The sequence below is a fragment of the Lucilia sericata genome, unplaced genomic scaffold (assembly GCF_015586225.1).
Source record: "Lucilia sericata isolate MDLA Ls3-8-SP2 unplaced genomic scaffold, ASM1558622v1 Contig000083F_arrow, whole genome shotgun sequence".
NCBI lineage: Eukaryota > Metazoa > Arthropoda > Insecta > Diptera > Calliphoridae > Lucilia > Lucilia sericata.
The window spans coordinates 161,046-185,446 of NW_023994116.1; the positions used below are offsets into that span (position 1 = coordinate 161,046).

General features: G+C 29.4%; 1 protein-coding gene across 3 annotated transcripts in view; it reads left to right on the forward strand.

Annotated features, from left to right (window-relative positions):
• LOC119599625 (epidermal growth factor receptor) overlaps nt 1–24,156 on the forward strand; it is a 53,409-nt gene extending 29,253 nt beyond the window's left edge. For 2 of the 3 annotated variants that reach the window (XM_037949482.1, XM_037949481.1), the window contains 4 exons: nt 18,259–18,481; nt 18,552–19,735; nt 19,808–19,940; nt 20,013–24,156. In XM_037949482.1, the coding sequence (XP_037805410.1) occupies nt 18,259–18,481; nt 18,552–19,735; nt 19,808–19,940; nt 20,013–22,461 (3,989 nt within the window). In that variant the 3' untranslated portion in view covers nt 22,462–24,156. Of the gene's footprint in view, nt 1–5,507; nt 6,629–18,258; nt 18,482–18,551; nt 19,736–19,807; nt 19,941–20,012 lie in introns of those variants that run through there. The other variant, XM_037949480.1, reaches the window with a different exon arrangement.
• Nucleotides 24,157–24,401: the final 245 nt, after the last annotated feature.

Sequence of the window (24,401 nt, forward strand, 5' to 3'; positions counted from 1 at the left end):
TACAACACACAACATCCGACACGCTTACTATGGGTGGGCAAATTTCGCATAAAATGCATCCGCACTGTACCTTATAGATACACTTAACACCAACTCATTTCCAACGCTTAGTCCCACGGTCACTCCTCTATTGTCTTCGGCAACAGCACCGATCTTATCCCAAATTGTAGACTTTACCATGCATCAGTCGAATTTGGGTTTAACTCACAGCTACCACGTGCACTCCGAAGCTGCAATAACTGGGACAAGTTAAATGTACTGGTAGCACTTCTTTTCTTCGGGTTTGCAATAACACCAAGATGATCTTTCATCAAGGTAACATGCCGCCGGGGGATAGAAAGAGACAATAAGAAAGCTAGTTCAAAGGCATGGCAATGAAAATTTTTTCTAAATTTGGAACTGTAAAGTGACGACTGTCACCGCTTTCTCTCACAAAGCGTACACTAAAGTGATGACTGTTTCCATTCTTGTGAAGACATTTGTGACGAAACAAGAATTAGAGCCAACAAGGTGCTTAGACTTTAGAGGAAATTACTGTCTTTTTTCGTACGCATTGACTTTTTCCGAACTGCAGGGTAAATCTACACACTCATACAAACAAGTATTTACTTGGAAGATTTACTTTAACTTACAAAGGATTGCCAACGTTATGATCGTCAACATCACCGTAATGATCATTACACTCATCTACTTCGTGATAATAACGTGCAATAACTCTTTTTATTTTATACTTACGATGATGTTGTTGTTGTGTTTTTTCATGAACACAAATAAAAAGAAAAGAGTTTATAATTTACAACAACTCTGAGCTGAACTTTATGTAACGTTTAAATGTAAACTCGAGAAAAAACACAAAAAATAAACAAAAAAATACAAAACTAAAAAGTAAGCGGCATTTTTCAGCAATATGGATGGATTCTTGGTATTTTACAAGCAACTTAATCTTCTTCTGAAATTCATCTCAATGATCATTTATTATGATGATAACGAATAATGAAGATGAAGTCCAAAAGCAAATCGAACTTAAGCTTAATGATAGTGATCATATAGAAAGCTAAAAAATAAATACATACATATGTATGTATGTATTTATTTACATTCTAAAATTTTGTTGATGTTAACTTTCGAATATTTTGAGAGCTTTTAATAACTGTTGGATTTAAAAATAATTTCTAATAAAACTTTATAATCTATATAATCTAGAGATGTTGCAATTAACTACATAATTCCACTTGGTGATGCAACATAAATTAAAAAAATGTCTCTCTATTTAAATACAGCCTAAAGTCCATTTAAATTGTATTGTAACCTGTATTTAGAATTGCTAACGAAATGCCTTTTGACTTTTGGTTTGGTTTCTTACACAGTTGTTGTTATGTATTACAAGGATTTATTGTAAATATTAAATTTGCTTTTTGTCCTTAATGTAATGGCAAGAATTTCTTCATAAATTCGATTTAGTTTGTTACTTGAAAATTAATTATTTAACTATTAACTAATACAAAAGCCATAAACAAAAAACAGCATATGCATGTATGTGTGTGCATATTGAATGCGAATATAAAAAATAATGTCAAGTACCTCATTGTCATAAATCTGTATAGGCTCTCGAATAACTAAAAATAATGATTAAACTTTTATCCTTTTTGTAAATCTTTCTTGAAAAATCTCAAATTTCTTTTAAAACTACAACCTCACCTACCTCACCTGTCCACAGAACGAAATATGGGTTCGTCCCATCTCAGTCCATTTCAGCAGCATTGTTGCTACAATACATACAGGTTGTCTGTCATCCATCCATACTTCGAAACAAAATTCTTAAAAGTACAAGCAAAACAAGCAGGTAACAAGAACAACAAATATGAAAAAAAAACAAAAACATTTAAACCTGATCATTTTTGGAATTCCCAAGAAAGAACAAATGAAAATGATAATACTACGATGTCTAATGGTTTTGTACTTGTGAACTTATACAAAACAACAACAATAGCATCAGCACGAAGAGAGAACAAACAAATACAATATCTCAAGAATCCTTTGGCGCATCTGCTTGAGCTGATCGTATAATGAACATCGGCGTAACTAAAATGTACAACACTTGAAAACAAAAGAGCAATGCAACAGCAACAACATCAACAATACTAATAACACAAACAAATGTTATCGCTTTTAGTCTTAGCGCTCATCGGTTAAAGACAAAAGTCAATGCCAAAAATTCATACTCCTCTATAGTATTCTTAAAAAATATTTCTTCCAACATTGATTTTGTATTATATACACTTAGTTTGCTCTTTGCCTGTTGCTACAGATACTTTTGCTGCTGTTGCTGCTTGTACTTGTATCCCGCTGTGTATGGCGTGAAACTCAAGTGGTTGGCTTGTTCGAGTACATCATCTATTGTTATTAAATCCAACAACCACTTGAACTTCACAAAAGAAATTTTGTCCATTTTCTTTTTGTAAAACTATCTATTGTTACGCCTTCAAAAAATTTAATCTTAAATATTAAACGAACATTAATAGAAATTGTAATCATCATCATCATCGATATGCTGGATTTCGAAATGTGAAAAATGACCAACGTCAAATATTATTAAAATAAACTTTTTAAATATTTCAAGTCCCCTAGTGCAAAAAAAAAATCGCCCCCATCGAACAACTTTAGAAAATGAATTTTCCATAAGAAAGTTCGTTTTGGCTATTGATTAAGAGAAAATTTCAAATTGTATTTTGAAAAAATTCTATCATTCAGAACTTTTAACTGAGAGTACACGTGCTATGTAAGCTTATAAAGGGCTTATAAACGATTCCTCTAATGGGTTTAAGTACATAGTTCTTGTCGCATAGTTTAAGACGAATCATCAGCAAATACAAACCCTTTAATGACCTTAGAAAACACATGCCCGATACGTGTAAAGCACACGCACACAAATATTAAAAACCTGTTGATAAAAAATCAGACGAATACTTATTCAAGATTGTTCAAGTTAAAAACTGAAATTGAAATCAAAAGCGAATGTAAATACATATTAAATAAAACCTCTTAAATCCGCTTAACAATTAAAACTAATTGTGACAAATTTTTAAACAGAATTTAAAAATTATTTCCCTCTTGCCTTAAACTCGTGTGTTGACAATTTTTTTCCGTTGAATTAAACAAATCGTTTCGAAAACTGTTCGTTCGCTCTTCTTTCAATTCTGTTCGTTTTGTATTTTTGAAGTTATTTTATTTGTTAACGATTGTTTTCGTTTTTGTTTGGTTGTCTGTCGGTCTTTTTGTCATCTGGAGTGAGTGGCGGCGGCGACGACGACGACGATGGTGGTGTTAAAATAAAAGCTCTAATGCGCATGCGTACAAATGTATTTCAATTTTAGCAAGCCGGTTTCATGTTTTAACAACTATTTGTTGATTTTTGGCATACGTTGTTGTTTTCTGATGAAAAAAAAAAAAATAATAAAAATACACTTAAAACAAAACAACAAAAACATATAAATATTGTAAAATAAACACTTCATACATACTTCAGTACATGCATGCGAGAAATAAAAACAAACAGAAAACGTCATACAAAACATACAACGACATCATACATACATACTAACGAACAGGCTGAAATGTTAATAAACCCCATTCACTCACTCACAGATACTCAACCATATACACTAAGAGTTTCTTGGTTTTGTTTTTCGTAGCTTTAAGTTTCCAAGAAGAAGAAAAAACCATCAGATTTTAAGTGTGACTTTTTAATGGTTTTGTAAACAAATACATACAATCAACCAACAAACCAACAATTGAAACTCTTAACAACAAAAACTTAAAAAGTTTTACAAGTACATGTTCATATGCGAATTGATATGACTTTCATTTATTGAAATTTTTGTTTCGAATTCAAATAACTCGTATATATGTACTTACATAGTATGCATTTACACGATCGATTTGCACAGATCGTTTAATTTGTTTTAAAAATTTTCCTTTTTATGAGATATTCTAAAATTTATATACTTTTTTTTTTAAATTTTGAAATTAAAAAATATCGAATTACATAATTATAATATATCTAAATGAAAGCTCTTAAAAATAATGGAAATTTAAATGCATCTGAAATTTCTGAACAACAATGTCTAAAATGTGAAATGTTTGCTTATATCGATTACTACTTACTTAATATTTTATATTTCATGTATTATATTTTATCGAGCTTTCTTGCCCAGCTGTAAGCTTTTTAATAATAAATATATTTAATTCCTGTTAATTTTTTATACTATATCTACATACTTTGCTAATTTATAAGTTCTTGACTTAATGTTACGGTGTTAATTACTTCTTTGAGCTTATTGAGTTTGTCTGTACTAAAGAAAAAATTAATATACATATAGCTAAAACTAAATTTTGACCAAATCGAATTGATAAAAAATAATATTCATTCGTACATCAGCTATAAATTTATGGTTTTTATCAAGTTTATTAATTATAAATGAAAAGGGGATTTTAGTAATTAAAATAAAATTTCCGAATAGTTCCGCCGCCATTTTTAAGTAATTAGTGTATTATTTAAGTTATTTCATATAAGCCATAATTACTTAAATAGTTTTCCTTTCTCAGGTTGCCATGAAGATGATACATACATATAGATTCTTTGATCAATTACAGTTTATTTACTTCACGGATATTGAATTTTAAGGTTATAATCGATCCATCCTTTTGAAATTTGTTAGAATCCCTCCGTAGACGAATTCAATCTTTTTCAACTCTAAGGCCTAGTGGGATATGTTAACTTAAAATACCCGTGAATATAAATTGGTGTTGGTACTTTATGTAGCGACCCAGTCGATTCAGATTTATATGCAAAATTTTTAATTACGATTTCTTTGATATTACATATTTTACAAATGCTAGCTTTTTCTGATCTTCAATTTTGAAAATCGATCCCGAAAATTGCTACAAATTATATTAACATAAAATTGTAATGGATACTAATCGTTCCAAACCTCAATAATATAATATTTGATATTGAAATTGTACAATTTAGATCAAAATTCATTGTAGCTTATCAAATTTACAGTTTTTCTATTCATCTAAAGATTTTTGCTAGTCAACAAAAAAAACAACAACATTAAATATTAAAACAAACAAAACCCACGTTTATTATAAAATTTAAGAAAATTTATCTCAACAAATCCAGATAAATTTCAACAACAGGTGAGAGAAAAAATATACTCTCCGACCTGTTTTTATTATTTATAAACTGAAGAGATTTTACTTATTCTGTAGTTTCTAAAAATACAAGAGATATGAACAAGACTACCTGGAAATACCTGGGCGCAAACTCAATACAGACCAGAGTTGCGCTTACTAACAACAATGATGTGCAACACATTTTATTCAAAAGGTGGTTAAAATGTAGTGAGTGGTAGACAAAACCAAAACACAATACAATACGAAAGAGAGTCAAATATCTAAAGAGAGTCAAGTCAGTCAGCTAGTTGGTCTGTCTGTCTGTATGAATATTTTGTTTTTCGTGTATTTGTATATACGGTTCGAAAATAGCGTTGGTAGTTACTTTTGTATTTTTAAGATAAACTTTAGTTTCGTATTCAACGTTTTAAAGCGCACTTCGTATGGAAAGAAATAAAATACATGCACGGATTATTAACGGCCTTTAGTGGAATTCTTAAAAAAAAACATATTTAGAGAAACCATTAAACAATATTAAAATGAAAAAAGAAATAAACAAAATTTATTAGGAATAAAAATATTAAATAACACACATACTTACATATGTATAATTAAATAACAATTAAAATCAATACGATTTTAATATTGCGAATGAGTGTTTTAAGAATGTGGCAAAAAATATTTAAATAAACAGTAAAACAAAATAACAACAACACCAACAAAATCGTAACAAAAATTAAAATAACTAGTTTGGCTGGAAATCACTATATGAAAAATCACAAACAAATAAAATAAAACAGTTTTACCAAACAAAATCAAAATTTTACGATCATTTAAATGCAAGTAAAAAAAGAAAAATACAAATATGAATAGAGTTTAAGAAAAAATAGAAAAAAGGAATAGAAAAGATTCAAAAAGTGCAAAATTAACATACAAATGACGTAAGATTCTTTGCATTAAGGAAAATTTGCAAATTTAAACACGAAAATCTCAAAAGAAGTGTCGTCTGTTTCTAGTACGAGTTTATTGCTTACAACTCACATACACACACTTTCTCGCTTGTTCGCTTACACGTTTAGTTAGTCGCGCAAATACGTTAAACTTGAAATATATAATGACGTTGGTGTTATTAAACTGTTAGCCTTAGTTTTGACAATGAAAGGATTCAATTGGTTTGGAGCTTCACTACTCCTACTGATCGTACTCACGCACAATTTCAGTTCCCTTCAAGCAGAACGTATACGCAATGGCCGCAACAGCAACAATCACAACAACGGAGCCAATACAGAGGATAGAGGGCAACGTAAACGTAATAACAACAACCAAAAAACACAATCAACCCATCGCCAACGTACCTCCTCGTCACAACATTTACTCTCCTCATTAGCCGTCCAACCCAATACCCACCATCACATAGAGGATCAACACACAGAATTTGTTAAGGGCAAAAGTAAGTTTAGTTTTAGTTTTGAACACTTTGTTGTTACTTATCTCCATTTATCATTAAATTTGTATTTCTCTTAAATGCATAAAATGCAGATTTGAAATGAATTAATTAGTTGATTGAACCAGGTATAATTGCACACAAACAATAGCAACTTTGCTAAAACTTCTTATAGATATGTTCATATGTGTTTAAAGTTTTCTTTGTTGCTTGAGCCATGCTTGAGCTGAACTACTGAAAATTAAAATATTTACATAGATACATAGGTACGTTCGAGTTTGACTAGTAAATCACAATCACCATCATTTGATTTGAATTTGTATTTGTGATTGCGATTACAAATGAGTTTGTGTTTGTGTGCGCCATTACACGTCCCATAGTTCACTCTTGTTAAGACGTGATATTAATACTAAATCGTATCGCCAACTGATGCGATATTGGTTTTTGCTTTAAGTATTTTATGGACTTTACATACAAACATTCCCACTTGTATTTAGAATAGTTTTGGTTTTTTCTGTTTTATTATTATTATTTTTTTCAATCGTTTTTGCATGGAAAGAGTTCAGACAATGTATTGAGTGATTGATTGAAGAATTAACAAGAAATTTGTTCGAGTTCGTTGAAAATGTTAAATTTATAAAGAAAACAAAAACAAGTAATAAGTATATGCGGTGTCAATTTGAAATGTGCTAATTAAATGAAAACATTTACAAGTGTAAAACAATTAAATACATTTGAAATTTTTAATTCTTTGCTAAATGTAGTATGCAAAATTAATTTCTTCATTTCATTTGTAACACAAGAAAATATTAAGAACGAATGGAAGCTAAAGCTGGACAATTTTTAATAAGATATTATAAAATTATAGCAAATCAATTGTAATATACATATTCTATGCACAATAAAACAACTGTTTCATTTTAATATTTGATCAAGACAAGTCAGACATTTTATATGAGATATATAAATATGATATGTCTGCAAAGTCGGTGTAAACATATCATCACTCATTTTTGGAATTTATAAATCACAATTAATGTTAAAATGTTTAATATTTAATGTGAATTTAAAAACACACAATACATGCATTTGTATGGGTTGCCTTCACGAAAAACAACGATTTATCTTTGTTTAATATTTTTTTAAAAATAAAAGATTAATACAAATTTTATTCGAAACGAAAAATAAATCAACAAATATTGTTCTTTTTTGGAAATTTCTACCTGCTGATATGTATGTATGTAGTATTTAGTAGTAAGTAAAAGATTAATTGTCAGCATATCTTTAGTTTCGTTTGGTGTTTGTTGTTGCTGTTCCCTTTGTTTACTTTTTGAAGTACTCGTAATTTTAGTCGAACGTATTGGGGTTTAGACATTGCATCACTCGTTCGCTATCTATAAGAATTGCTACGTTTTTGTTTGTTTTTAAAAAGAATGATATTTTTTTGTAATAATTTTTGATTTCTTCTGATTTCCACTAGTTTAAGGTGAAAAATTAAATACATATGTCGTAGTTAGTATGTATGTGTTTTTATTTATTGACTGTTCTCAATTTTTGTCTAAACTTCATAAGAGTTGTGGTCTTGGTTAACTGTTCTTTTTTTATTTTTGGAATTAAATTGAACTAAATAATGCACTTTATCTTATCTTTAGAAAACGTATGCGTACGAGCAAACTTCTACTGCGTTTGAGCAAGTAGTGTGTTACAACAATTGTCTTTATTTATTATTTTACTTACAAGTTCATTTTGTACTTGTATTTTAATTACAAAACTTATTTGTTTTGTTTGGTTTGGCTCTTACCTTCAAAATACCCATAAAATAATACAACACTTTTAACTTTAACATACTTTGTTCTTTTTTTTTTTGATTTTTTTTCAAAAACAATGATAAAAAACAGTAAATACCACTTAAGACTTTAAAAATGATTAAGAACAAGTCACAGTATATGTTGTTATACTTGTATGTAGATGTATATTCTAACTCAAACATTTTGATGAGTTTTAGACGCAAAAATTCATTAAAATTATTTAGGAATTTGTCAGACATTTTCAACACCCCAATGTTAATTATTTTATTTGTTTAATTTAAGATAAAATACTAAGAAAATTAAATAAACCAAGAAAACGTCTGAATTATTTAACCCAAATCATTGGTAATACCAAATAAGAAGTGTAATAATATTCTTAAAAGCATTTGTATCATACAATTTCAATTTTAATAAAGATCTATTAATATACATATATTTATTAAAAACAAACTTCGCATCTCATTTTTCATACGATCCTTTAACAAAAATACATTTTACAATGTCTAAATAACTTATACAATCTTACCTTACAATTTGATCTTCCAATTCGTTTTGATATAAAAAAATCTCGTGATGTTAACCAATTTTATTTGCATATATCATATAAAAATATTGATTATATTGAACATATAGATATGTACATATGTATATATACATATGTATTTATATGTTGTACATACATCAGGGTCGGAAAATAGATTTTGAAATGGTATTCTTAATTGTTAGAGATACGTTTTAAAGCTTAAAGTCTGCAAAGTCGAGAGTAACGAAACTTCTGTGAGTATAATCGGAACAATAAAGTTTTTAATTTGGATAGATTACTAATTTTAAAATTGTTCATAAATTGTTTGAAATGCTTATAATTACTGATCAAAGTACGTAAAATTAATGTATTTTCTTGTTAGTCATATATACAATAATACTTAAATGTCCATCTCTGAAGTAAATATGTTTATTTATTTATAAGTAAACATTTATTTAACTACAATAGAAATGTTTGTTCGAAAACTATTTAAATACCAAGACAACAACAGTTGAAGTCTAAATTTAAAAACTAACTTTTATCAAAATTTTATACGGACATTCCCAGAACCCGATCAATAGAATTTCATTGGAATTCTTGTCTAATGATCTCCCCTTCTCCAGAAACCCTTAAAGCTTATTCATTATAAGTTTATAAAACAAATTTTATAGGGGGAAATTAAAACCCTTTGATAACTGTAATAAATTATTATACATATAGACAGCACTGAGGCAAATATTCGTGGAACTTTAAGTACAGCATGATCGCACAATAATATAAAAAGTACTTTTAAGTTGAACAAAAATTAGCAAGAAAATATGCAAATATTGAAATATTAGCCTCGTTTTTTATTTATTTTAAATTTGTGTGTTTAAGTGTATGTGTATTTTAAATAAACAAAGATAATAATTTTATTAAAGTTGAACTTTTTTTAATATTTAAATTTAACTCTCTATTGATATTGTATGTAAGAATGTACTACATACTTGTATGTGTGTACGTCGATGGTTGATTGCTTAAAGATTATAAAATAAATAAATTAAAATTTGTTTTTCTTTAATTTTGTTGTTCTCTATATGTTTTGTTATCTTTAACGGATGTGTACCTGGATAACTGAATTGTATCTATAATAGACAAACAACATGTATTTTATTTACATTTGTACAATTTTTTATGCAAAATAAACTAAACATAGACCATATGAAATGAACTGTAAAACACGTGTAACCGAATAATTCAAACCCCTCAGGAAATTATGGAATCGAAGTTAAATCAAGGAGTTTTCGTCTTTATCTTCTTGCTTAAGCAAATATTCAGGGAAGAAGCAAATGTTAAGACATATACATACATATGTACTTACATACATACGTATGTAAATATGCAGATAGATAGATGGTTGAATACTACTCGTCATAAATAAAAATTTTGAAATCTATAATTAACAAATTTGATTAGTGTTTTCTTGGTAGAAAAAGAGAAAACTGGTTTTGTTTAAATATTTATACAAACAAATAATATTTTGTTATTGCTGTTGTTTCGTTTAACTCTTAATTAATTTAAACGCTTTCAAATTTGTTTTTTAGTGTTTTTTCTTGTCCATATTAATGTATAAATCTGTTTAAGTTTATGTTGGATTTTAGAAAAGTATTTTGTACGATAATAATTATTTAGCTTTAGGCTTTTATTCATGTTCATCATTTACCACGAACGATTTCATTATGCTTTTATTGTCTAATATTCGACGAAATTTAATTTAATCTTAAATTGGCTTAAATGTATACATTACAATTTTAAAAATCTTCTCTTGTTGTTATTTAATGTTATAGAAGTTAAGATGATTCCAATGTATAAAAAATTTGTTTCCAAAAAAATTGAATTCATTAGGAAATCTACACTAATTAAATGTTTCACACCAATACATTAAAACTGAAACGAAAAAAAGTTATTTACTTAGAGACGAGTGAGTTTGTATGAGTATGTATATGTACGTGCAATCGTGCATACAAACATAGATACAAAATGTACTATTTGTAAGATTTGATTTTTCTTTTGGCTTTTTTCCTCTTCTTCTATGTACCACTACTACAGAGGCACGCGCCAGTAGATTTGTTTGTCTTGATTTTTCTATTTTTTTTTAAATTCAATTTTAAAATGCATTTTTATTTTTATTATTATTTTTTCTTCGTGTTGTTCACAAATAGATGTTGTTGCAAACATGAGAGTGTGTGTCAGTGTAGTAGTAGTTGTAATATTGTGGTATAACAACATTCCAATGTTATTTTACATATGTATGTATGTATATTTGTTGGTTTGTATGTAAGTATCTTAGCTTGAGCTTACAATATCAACAAAAACACAATAACAACAACAATATACATACAACCAGCATCCAGCCATTCGTTTTCTTATTTAGACTTCGTACTCTAAAGCGAGACTTTCAATAAATAAACAAATGGTTTTGGTTTATGCTTTTTCTTCCAACTTTATTTTGTAGATACACTTAAAGATAAAGTGCATATGTACGTAGTAAAAGATGAATAATAATAAGAAGAAAACTAAAATATACTCTTACAAATACAATTACATTCACTTAGAGCAATGCATGTAATAGCTTGAATTTCATGTTAAATATTTATTTTTGTAGTTTTTGCATTTTCTTTAGAATTTACCGATATTTAAATCTCTAACTTGTTACTTCATATACACATTTATACATATTCAAAAGTTTGTCACAATTTTATTACTTACGAGGGGGTTAGTTTTTTGTGAAAGTGGTCTAACTTAAAAAATTACCAAAACAGTGTTATAAATATAGGCAATGTTGTGTCCAGTGAACCGCCTTTTAAAAGTGAAGTCTTCCGATTTGGAGGATCAATAGGATCCGATAGGATCAAATGACCAAAATGTCAAACTCTAAGTCCGGCAGTTCTCTAAGTCCGGCAGTTCTGGACCGATAGAATTGAAAAATTGTGTCTGACCTACTATATTTGGTGAATATTTCATCAAAGTCGATTTTTTGAGTTGGGTCACTTTGACCTGAAATAGCTCATATAATTATTTTAGTGTTTTTTCCGATTATTGTGTATTTATAAAAGTAGTTTTAATTTGCATTAAATTTACCACGACATCTTCACAAATATCAGAATAATAATTTTTAGTTTGTTTTATATTAAATATATCTTTTCAAGACCTTTAAAAAATTTTTGCATAAAATATTGAAAAACATATTGAACTCAAAATTAATTTTCTATCGAACTGTAGATGAAGATAAAACATACGATTAAGACAAATATTAAATAAATTTATAAATAAAAAACTATTGTATGAATTTGTAAAGCACGCGTTTAGTTTACTAAATACCTAGGTATATTAATAATATTTATAACAATTAATCTTAACATTTTAACCATTTGAAAGACAAGAAATCTATAAATTATTTATAACTTTGTGTAAAAGTTTACAACAAAATAACTGCAAATTAAAGGATTTTTAAAAATGTCATTAAAAATGTTGCAATATGTATACAATAAAACGAAAGAAACCAAAGCGACTAAAAATACACATACGAACACTTGAAACTAGCGGTTGCTGCAATAAAGAGCACGAGCCAATTGGCGACAAAAAAACCGTTTTACAATAAATTATTGATGGATAAAAAAAAAAAAAATGAAAAAATAATGAAAATAAAAATACAAAGTAAATACTAAGTAGTTTAATGAAATTATAGACACAATCATTCACTAGAGCGCTCGCTCTAAGCATCAGATTCAAATACCTTTGTATATGTACATTTTTATATACGAGTACATGAACAAACAAATATGTTTGTATATACATACCTATGTAATATAAAATTTAAACATTTAAGCTCATCACATTCATACTCAGCATGCTTTCTGGCATTTCTAAACCATAAACATTGATATTTTATACATATATACCGGTCATTTACGTACGTACATGTAGATATACATACATCCATCCATGTATACTTTGATTTTTACCTCCAATGCTCGCTCAATCGTACATGCACGATGCCGATGATGTTTTGTCAAAAAGAATGGATCTGAAGCGAATTGAATCGAAGCAAAAACAAAAAGGAAAACATGGAAGCCAGCATCTTTGGTTTCAAATTTTTATGTACATTCGATTTATATTTTAGCATGTCGTGCTCTAAGGTTCTTTAAACTTTTCTTAGTAATTGATTGAGGCAATGACGATCATGATGACGGCAATGATTATGGTGGTGGCGGTGATGATGATGCAAAATCATAAATAAAAAAATCGTGCCTCACGTTTGGCAATTTCTTGCAACTACCACTTACCAGAAGAAATACCAAATATAAATACATTTCTATCTACATATACATACTTACATACATATATATTTTATTCTTTAATATAAAACTTTTGTTAAACCATTTTCAAAAATAATTGTTGTTTGTTGTAGAAGTAAATTTAAAGACCAGACCAACTCCTAATGAACAGTTTTCTAAACTAAACTTAAAAAATAATAAAATTGAGAGCTTTTAGGGTTTTACTAAACACTGTAATTTCGATGTTAAGATAAAAATACTTTAGGCTTTTAATCAAAATTAATATTGGAAATAACCTTTTTAAAAGTTTCAAATGTTTTTATAAAGTTTTATTACGTAAATTTTATTTTTTATAAAAAAGTAGGTAAAACATTGAAAATACATAGTACATGTGTATGAAAAAATATAAGTGGGTTTTCATTTCTGGGTTTAATGTTAAGCTCATAATAGGCATGTACCCATAAAAAACAACAAAAAACAATTGACGCCTACATTTAACTTATGTATAAACAAAAACAAATAAACAAAGATTTTCGCTTTCACAACCATGCAAACAAACTTTTAATAAAAATGTATTTTAACTTAGTAAGGAAAAAATCATGCTAATTGTATATATTGCAATTACAACATATAAAAAAATAAAATTAAACAACAATAACGCCATATTACAAAATAGAACTTTAGTTTGAACTAAAGAAAGCAAAATTATGTTAAATGAAATTGGCAAATCTATAGCCATATAAATATAAAGATTTGAGTTTTATACCAACTAAATTTCTAAAACTTAAATTGAAATTAGAAAATGATCCCCTTAAAACTTGGAATTTTACTTTAGATACATATTGTAGAAATGTATAAATACATTTGTTAATATGAAGTTAGTAATTTTGATAATTCTAGTTTTATAAAGTGAAAAATAAAATAAATTTGTATTTGTGAATTTTGCATTATGAATGCGGTATGACTAGTACTCTAAGACATACTTACTTACATATAAGTAAAATTATAAAAGCAACTTAAATATACATATGCATGTACATATCAAAAAGAGAGCAAATGTATCTGTAGAAAACAACAACAACAGTAATAAATAATTATAATAAGTAATAAAACTAACAACAATAAAAACAAGCAATCCAGGTGTCTAAACACTAAAAATAAAAACAAAGTAAATAATAAATACTCATAGTAGTTTGTAGTAGTGGTAGTCGTAGTACATCGTTGGATATTTCCACGAATTTCAAAAGCAAAACACAACAAAAGTGTAAGTGATGCCAACACCATAAATATTTCAATTAGTTTTACAAATATTTTACTCCTGTCCTTAGAACTTATGAGTTTAACTTTATTTTGATCCTAAGTTTAGATTTCTTGCCATATTTTAATGATATTGAATTCAATTTAAATTCTATAAAAAAAAAATCATATGAAGTTCTTTGTTTATTAGGTTGTAAAAACTCGCCTAATTAAATGCATTTTTATAAAACCCGCCAAATTAGCACTAGTACTCACACTACAACATAAAAATGAACATAAGAAAAAAGAAAACAAAAATATAAACAACAAAAAATATAGAAAAAAAACTACTAAAAACCGGTAAGACTAGGCTACTAGAGGGCATATAACCAAGATATCTTCCATGTATGTTGTTGTTGCTGGTTTATTTTTGTTGTACAAGTATCTTACAGTTTGAGTGGAAGAAACATGTTTAAAAGAATATTTGAACTGAAGAAACGAGAAATAAAAACAAAAATAATAAGAGAAGAGTTGTAAATATGTATGTGTGTATGTATGTGTGCATGTTTGTATGTAGTTGTACAACATACAACATGATTGAAGATTTGTTAAGAGTTAATAGAACGAAGAGCAGATTGTTTTTACACATTTGTTTGTCCGTTGATATCTTGTTGTTGCTGCTGTCTGTTGGACTTGGGATGGATGCATTTTACTTTACAGAGCATAACCGAACCGAATCAAACCTAAAAGCATTCAATTGTGGTTTAAACCATACAAATTCTTAAAAGAAATATTTTCGTATATTTGTGTGCATATGTATGCTTTGAATGTACATACATATATACATACATATGTTTGTATGTGTTACTAAGGGAAAAAGCGCCGAAGCTCTAGAAGAAAGTTTTGTAAGAAGAAGAAGAAGAAGAAAAAGAAGCTATAAACAAATCTTTTGATTTCCCTTTGATTGCTTGTTAAACAATCAATCATTTTTGGTGAGTTTGCTGGTTTGAAAAGAGTTTAAGCAAATTATGGCGTCTTACGTTTGTTGCTTAAGTCTTTTGTTTTAATGAGTCTTTGTTTTTGTTCAACGTTTACATTTTTTTAGCTGCTGGCCTTAAGCCATTTCTTAAAAGTAACATTTTTCATCAGCTTTGCTTAGGAAAGATGCTTAGAGTTAAAAACCTAGAGACTTTTTTGTTAGATTAATCAAAAAGTCACGAGTAAAAAATGGCGATTGTTTTTATATCAAACAAAAATAAAATAAATATAAAGCTCTTGATGTTCAAATCGTGTCCAAGTCGTTTGTTTTTTGCTTTTATTATTTTTGTTGTTGCCGTTTACTTGACTCTTTTTTTTTGCCTTTTCATGATTATTATAAAAATTATTTGCCTTATATAGAATCCTGTAAGAACTGAAACCTTTTATTTATTTTTCTTCTTTTTTTACTGTTCTTGTACTTTAATGTTCTGAAGTCACAGAAATATTTTTATCGGTTGCTCCTTGTATGTGTTGCTTAAACGCGGCTTCTTTTGTTTAATGTTTGCAGCGACAAGAACAAAAATACAATATTACCAAACATTTTTAAAATTCTTTCTAAGGAAAAACAAAAATGGCAAAATTTTTGTTCGAACAATAATTATTTTTTTAGGGACAAAAGCGAACAATACTGAGCTATAAAATGATTGTAGTTTTTTGACATATTTATTTTAAAATTTTCGGAGATATTTTACAATATTTTATTGAATAAATCAATTGGTTGGTTAAAAATGCATAATATGGTCATTATTTAAATAAGAGTTTTATTATATATTTTTTTAATTTATATATGTAGGTAGCAGTTTAATTATCTTATTTGGCAGATGGCACACTTCATTGTCAATTTCCTAAATGACACCCACTTTTGTCTAGTCGGTTAAAGGTTTAATTATGTTACAAAACTGTATAGATTTTTATTGTCCCTTAACCTTTCTGTTTCTGTTTTTGTTTTCGTTTCCATTTCCGTTTATGTTTATGTTTATTTGCATAGCTCTGCATTTGTTTATGACCCATAATTATGAATGGATTTAAAATATAAACTACCACAGCTATTTTTTATTTTTATCAATGCTGACTAACGATGTTTTAACTAAAATTATAAAGAAATAATGCGTGGTTATTTGTTAAATAATACAAGTATATAAATACAAATATTAAAAAATCCACCAATATGTATATAATTTTTTATTTAATTTTATATTGAAAATTATAATGAAAACAAAAATATTTTTTGTGTAGGATGCTAATTATTGTTTACACCAACATCATTTTAGTTGTTATTCTCTTATTCTCACTCTCCCTTTATTATCTGTTTTGCTTTTATTTCTTTATCATCTGTTGCAAACCCACTTATTTAGTTTTATTTTTAAATCTTTTGATTTAAAGAAATTTTCTTATATTTTGTAAATGACTACATACTTTAGAAAACAAAGTTTAAGGCCAACAGAACAAACTCCATCTATGAGATGCTTAGAGTTATAGAAAATCCAAAAATTATATGTAGTTTAGGGTTAAAAATAAATCAAATGTATGTATGCATGAGTGTATAAGTAAAACTCATCTTTTAGTTTGGGTTCCAACATCCAAACCCAACGCCCACTTTTTCTTTATGCCTTAACGCATGTTACGAGTGTATATAATTAGTTTAACAAGGCAGCCATTGGCCGCCAGAGATACAACCTACATTTCTGATGAATTGTTTCTTTTTATTTCCACTAGATTTCATTCGTAATAAATAATATATTGAAAGCCCGAAAACGAAGTGCATTTTTAATTAATCGATCTCCATTTAGTACGAACAAGTAAAAGAAAATATATAAAATTTTCGAAAATGTTGAAATTTGAAACGGTCATATAAAAACCAAATCACCCACTTTTAAAATAAGTTCATAAATTAATTAACAAATTAGTAGGTGTTTTAAAAAGCTTTCTTTATTTTGGTCACTTAAATATGTAATCGACCTAAAGAACAACAATTTACGAATAAAAATAAAATGAATTGATGCTTTTAAACAAAAGACTTAAGACACATACATACAAACCTCTCTAACAGCCAATTCGTGTGCAATAATTTAAACTGTGTGTGTGTGTGTATTTTATAATAATAATAATAAGCATAAAGAAAACAATTTATAAAGTAATTGAAAGAATTTATCTTATTCAAATTAAAATTAATTATAAAATCTTAATTATTTTCCTGGTTAGTTCTGAATGTACAACAATAGAAGTGAAATGACTCTTCAAATGGAAAATTGTACACTCGTTTCAGTCAAAATGCAAAAAAAGATAACAATTACAAAGAATAAGCTGCACCTTAAATACATTAATGAAAACTCTCTTAAATTACTTTTAAGTTGTCATTTTGTCTTAAATAAAAACACTTCTAGAGAAACTTATAACTTTTAAGAAAATGTTCGTTTTTGTTCTCTAAACAATGAATCTCAAATATAAGAAATAAAACACATTTACCCATACATAAGTCTTTGTCTAAAATATGTTCTCTTTTACTTTGTTATTCTCTTTGTTTTTGCATTTGATCAAAAAGCAGAAGTTCTGACCAAATAAAGTTTGAGCATTTGTAAAAATAGATTTAAAAAAATACCTTTTGAACTGCCTTTTAAGGTCATCGTATATTCTGTTAGATTTTTTATAATAGATAATAAAATTCCAAAGAAATATCTTTGTTTTTATAAATTAATTTTATTTTTTTTTTTGCAGTTTGTATTGGTACTAAATCTCGTCTATCAGTGCCCTCAAATCGAGAACATCATTATCGAAACTTACGTGATCGCTACAATAATTGCACTTATGTCGATGGAAATTTGGAGTTGACGTGGTTACAAGATCCCAATTCGGATTTGAGTTTTCTGGAGAATATTCGAGAAGTTACCGGCTATATATTGATCAGTCATGTTGACATACGTAAAGTCGTATTCCCAAGGTTAGTGCTTGGTTTTTGAGTTCGATGCATTTGGCTTTATTTAATTCTAACACTTTTTTTTTTGTTGCAGACTTCAAATTATTCGCGGTCGTACATTGTTTAATCTGAATGTTCAAGACGAACAATTTGCATTTTTTGTTACATATTCGAAAATGTTTTCTTTGGAAATGCCTGCTTTACGAGATATCCTACAGGGTTCAGTGGGGTTTTTCAATAATTTTAATTTGTGTCATATAAAGAGTATTGACTGGAATGAAATAATGTCTGGACCCACCGACAAATATCACTACAACTACATCTACAACTTCACTCTACCGGAGAGGGAGTGTCCCAAGTGTCATGAGTCTTGTGAGAAGGGCTGTTGGGGAGAAGGTCCCAATAACTGCCAAAAGTTTAGCAAAATCAATTGTTCACCACAATGTGCTCAAGATAGATGTTTCGGTCCTCGTCCTAGGGAATGCTGTCATCTTTTTTGTGCTGGTGGATGCACAGGACCTACGCAGAAGGATTGTATAGCATGTAAGAATTTCTATGACGATGGTGTATGCAAGGAGGAATGTCCACCAATGCAGAAATATAATCCAACGAATTATTTGTGGGAGTCCAATCCGGAGGGTAAATATGCCTATGGTGCCACTTGTGTCAAAGAATGTCCCGAGCACTTGTTGAAAGATAGTGGAGCCTGTGTTAGAAGTTGTCCTGCCTTCAAGATGGCCAAAGACGGTGAATGTATACCATGTAATGGCCCTTGTCCCAAGTCATGTCCTGGCCTTGCAATCTTGCATGCTGGTAATATAGAGTCTTATAGAGGCTGTACTGTCATCGAAGGTTCTTTACGGATTTTGGATCAGACTTTCTCTGGATTCCAAGATATATATAAAAATTATTCTCTCGGACCTCGGTATAGTTCAATGCATCCGGATGCCTTGGAAGTATTCTCAACTGTTAAAGAAATTACTGGTTATTTGGATATCGAAGGAGCCCATCCAGATTTTAAAAATCTCTCCTACTTCCGTAATTTAGAGGTAATACACGGTCGTCAATTGATGGAGAGTTACTTCGCATCCTTATCCATTGTTAAAACATCATTGCAAAGTTTGGAATTGAAATCGTTAAAACGAATTAATGCTGGTTCCGTGGTAATTCAACACAACGACAAAATATGTTATGTAAATGAAATCAATTGGACAAAACTGCAGAAATCGGGTGAACATGGTTTTGTGGTGGAAAGAAATCGTAATAAGGAGGATTGCAGTAAGTGACATTAATTTAAATTTCACATTTATTAATACGTACTAACCATTCAAATTCTAATTAATTTTGTAGAAAAAGAAGGCTTGGTGTGTTCGAATCAATGTGACCAATCAGGTTGTTGGGGTTCTGGCAACGATCAGTGTTTGGAATGTAAAAACTTTGAGTACAACGGCACTTGTATTGCGGATTGTCGTAATATCACCAAGTAAGTAAAATGTCACATAGACTCATAAAAGTTAAATGATAACCGAAATACCTTTTGTTTTTGTACTTCTAGTGCTTATCAATTTAATGCAAAAACGTGCAAACAGTGTCATCCGGAATGTCGGACCTGTTCTGGTCCAGATGCTGAACATTGTGATGAATGTGTTCATGTAAGAGATGAAAACCGCTGCGTTACCGTTTGTCCGGAAAACAAATTTTCTGATTACGGTACATGTCGCAGTTGTCACCCAACTTGTGAAGGTTGTACTGGACCTCTTGACACCATTGGTCCTGGTGGTTGTAAGACTTGCCCCCTGGCGATAATCAGTTCAGACGGAAATATTGAAAGATGTCTACAGAAAAACGATAAATGCCCAGATGGTTATTACTGGGAGTACGTGAATCCAAGAGAGCAAGGTCAACTCAAACCATTAGCTGGAAAAGCCATCTGTCGTAAGTGCCACCCACGTTGTGAGCTGTGTAGTGGTTATGGTTTCCATGAACAGGTTTGTCAAAAATGTGCCGGCTATAAAAGGGGAGAACAGTGCGAAGATGAATGTCCATCAGATCATTATGCGGACGAGGCGAATCGTGAGTGTTTCATGTGCAATCAAGAGTGCAAAGGATGCACTGGTCCTGGATCAGATGATTGTTTGGCGTGTCGTAGTTTCAAACTTTTTGGTGAAGGAGATCCTTATGACAATGCAACTATATTTAATTGCACTTCAAAGTGTCCACCGGAGTATTCACACGTAATTTATCAAGCTCCACATTTGGGAACATATTGTTCATCAGTTCCTCTGAAGGGCTCCAAGCTGGTGGCAGCCGTTGATAACTACATATTTCTGATTATAGCATTGGTTACTTTAGTATTGGTCTTGGGCATATTAAGTGTAGTCACCTACGTTTGTCGTCAAAAAGCCAAGGCCAAAAAGGAAGCTGTTAAAATGACCATGGTTTTATCAGGTTGTGAGGATTCTGAACCATTAAGACCTTCCAATATAGGTGCTAATTTGTCTAAATTACGCATCGTAAAAGAGGCCGAACTACGTAAAGGTGGGGTTTTGGGTATGGGAGCATTTGGTCGCGTCTACAAAGGTGTCTGGGTTCCAGAAGGAGAGAATGTTAAAATTCCTGTAGCCATCAAAGAGCTTTTGAAATCAACAGGGGCAGAATCAAGTGAAGAATTTCTGCGAGAAGCATATATTATGGCTTCAGTGGAACATCCAAATTTATTAAAACTATTGGCTGTATGCATGACTTCACAAATGATGTTAATAACGCAACTGATGCCTTTAGGTTGCCTCTTGGATTATGTTCGCAACAATAGAGATAAGATTGGTTCAAAGGCTCTGCTTAACTGGTCGACCCAAATTGCCAAAGGTATGTCATATTTGGAAGAAAAGCGTTTAGTTCATCGCGATTTAGCAGCAAGAAATGTACTAGTCCAAACTCCTTCATGTGTGAAAATTACCGATTTCGGTTTGGCAAAACTCTTAAACAATGACTCAAATGAGTATAAGGCAGCTGGTGGCAAAATGCCAATAAAGTGGCTGGCATTGGAATGCATACGTCATCGTGTTTTCACAAGTAAATCGGATGTATGGGCATTTGGTGTGACCATATGGGAATTGCTTACATTTGGTCAAAGACCTCATGAGAATATACCAGCCAAAGACATACCCGATCTTATTGAAGTTGGCTTGAAATTAGAACAGCCAGAAATATGTTCCTTAGACATTTATTGTACTCTATTATCTTGTTGGCATTTAGACGCTGAAATGAGACCTTCGTTTAAGCAGTTGGTTAATGTATTTGCCGAATTTGCTCGTGATCCCGGTCGCTATTTGGCCATTCCCGGAGACAAGTTTACTAGACTACCTTCCTACACCAGCCAAGATGAGAAGGATTTGATTCGTAAGTTAGCGCCCACGTTTGATGGACCAGAGCCAATAAATGAGGCCGATGATTATTTGCAACCTAAATCAGCACCCGGTCCCCACAATCACGATGGCTCAGAAGATATTCCCAAACTAAATCGGTACTGCAAGGATCCAATGAATAAGAATTCTTCCAACGAAAGTGATGAAACCGATTCGAATGCCCGAGAAGTCGGAATAGGCGACTTGCGTTTAGATCTTCCAGTCGACGAAGACGACTATCTTATGCCCACCTGCCAATTGCCCTCACAAAGCCAACTTAATAATAATAACAACAATATAACAACGAGCAATGCCATGTCTTCAGCGCCGGGAGGTTATATGGATCTAATTGGTGTACCAGTCAGTGTCGATAATCCCGAGTATTTGCTCAACCCAACTGCCAACCAAAATCCCCAAGAGGCTCCCATACCAACACAAACACTCGGAATACCCGTAATGGTATCGAGGCCACCCAACGGAGTAACCACAATGCTTGATATGCCTGTAACACCTTCAGAACCCACTAGCTCTGATCATGAGTACTACAACGACACGCAACGAGAATTGCAACCTCTGCACCGAAATGAAACAAGGGTATGATATTGAATCTGGGCTTTGATAACACCACCACTGCCCTCGAATCCTAAATATAGTAGAACATTTAACCAATTCTTGCCCGACAACGGTTAAAAAGAAAACGTGCCTTTTAATATCTTAAATCTATGTGTATGTATATACATATCCTACAGTAATTGTAAATAGAACAAATTTTTAGATATAAAACTAAATAACCCAACAAACAATTTGAAACTAAACAATTGTTTGTGTCCCGCCTGATGAAATAAGAACTGATCGGAAATTCATTTCGATACCGAGAAAAACAACAAAAATTAAACGCCTTAAAAGTGCCTGCATATAAATGTAAATTAGTATATTAAGTATTGTATTTATTAAATTATATATATTTAGTTTTATTTATCGCATATAAAATTATTTTTCTTACTATTAAATAAGTACTTATTGTTATTGCAATGAAACAAACAAATCAAAAGCGAAATTTGTAAATAATAATTACGGAATATTTGGACGTATTTAGTGTATTTCCGCTAATAGTGTTCCACATATTAACAAAACTTCAAAATTTACATAAAACAAAAGAATGGTAGAATGTGGATATCTTTTACGATGTATAGTTATAAAAACGACAAACTAAACGATAATTAAAAAAGTAAACTGATTACATTATTTACTAATACATTAGACACTCTCTTATAACAAGTTAACAATAAACTGTCAATGATCAAAATGTAAATTAAAACAAAAATAGTTTATACATATGTATGTATGCATGTATGTATGCATTTACATAAATGTACATATGTATGTATGTATTTTTTATAAAATATTTAGATGATTAGGAATATTAATATTTAATACATTTACTATCGAACTGTGATAATCTGTAGAAATAAGACGTCTCATTTAATTTTATTTTCATACAAATGAAATCGATTGCAAAACAAACTAAACCTAATAATAAATAAGAAAATTTAGTTATTCATTTAAAAACTTAGTTATAATTTATTTAAGATATTATTTTTACAATCCTACACACATACAACAAATAAATTATTAGCGTGAGTGCCATTTCTTGTAATGAATGATTTAAATATTTCCTTGAAAATTGTCAGTCAATAATGCTAGATAATTTTGGCACCAACATTATTTAACTATTGTAATGATCAATATCTATATTAACCTTTTTTCGATCGACATTTCTTATAATAAATATTAATAATTATTATATGCGAAATTTTTTTCCAAAAAAAAAATGCAATAGTTTAGACAAATTTTGTACATACTTATACTAACACTAAATATGTATTCATAAATGTTATAATAAAATAGTGTAGTGTTTTCACAATGTCGAGTATATTGAGTTGCATTTTTAAACATTTTGTTGTTTATTAAATCAAATTAATTTAATCGAGTATTGTGAATAATTTTATTATTCCTTATGATTTTGATCAAGCAAATATCATTGATGTAGTATGTACAATGTACATTATGTAATTACCTAATGTTGTATACACAATGAAAGTAAATTATTTGTAATTATGAATAAACGAATGTATGTATGTATGTCTCTACGAATGTTGTACATATTTAGATTGTCCATAAAACTATTATTTTAATCATTTTAAATATTATTGGGAAAATAAAAAATTAAATGTTTTAAGTATCATTTAAACGAGATATGTATGTATATTAATTTTACAAAAACAATATTTACATAAAAATAAAAAATAATAAAAACTTAAATCGATTCTTATTATTTCTTTAAATTTACAAATTGGTGATCACAAACAGTAATACCTTCCAATCGATGCGTATTAATGTACTGAACATGAGAAAACTATTTTTTTGAAATGGAACGCATAGTGGTATAGAAATAAAAAAGAGGGAACTGTTTGTCAGTTTCCAATTTACATGCGTAAAGAGGAAGTGTTGTTGAGATTAAGTTTTGAACATACCATAGG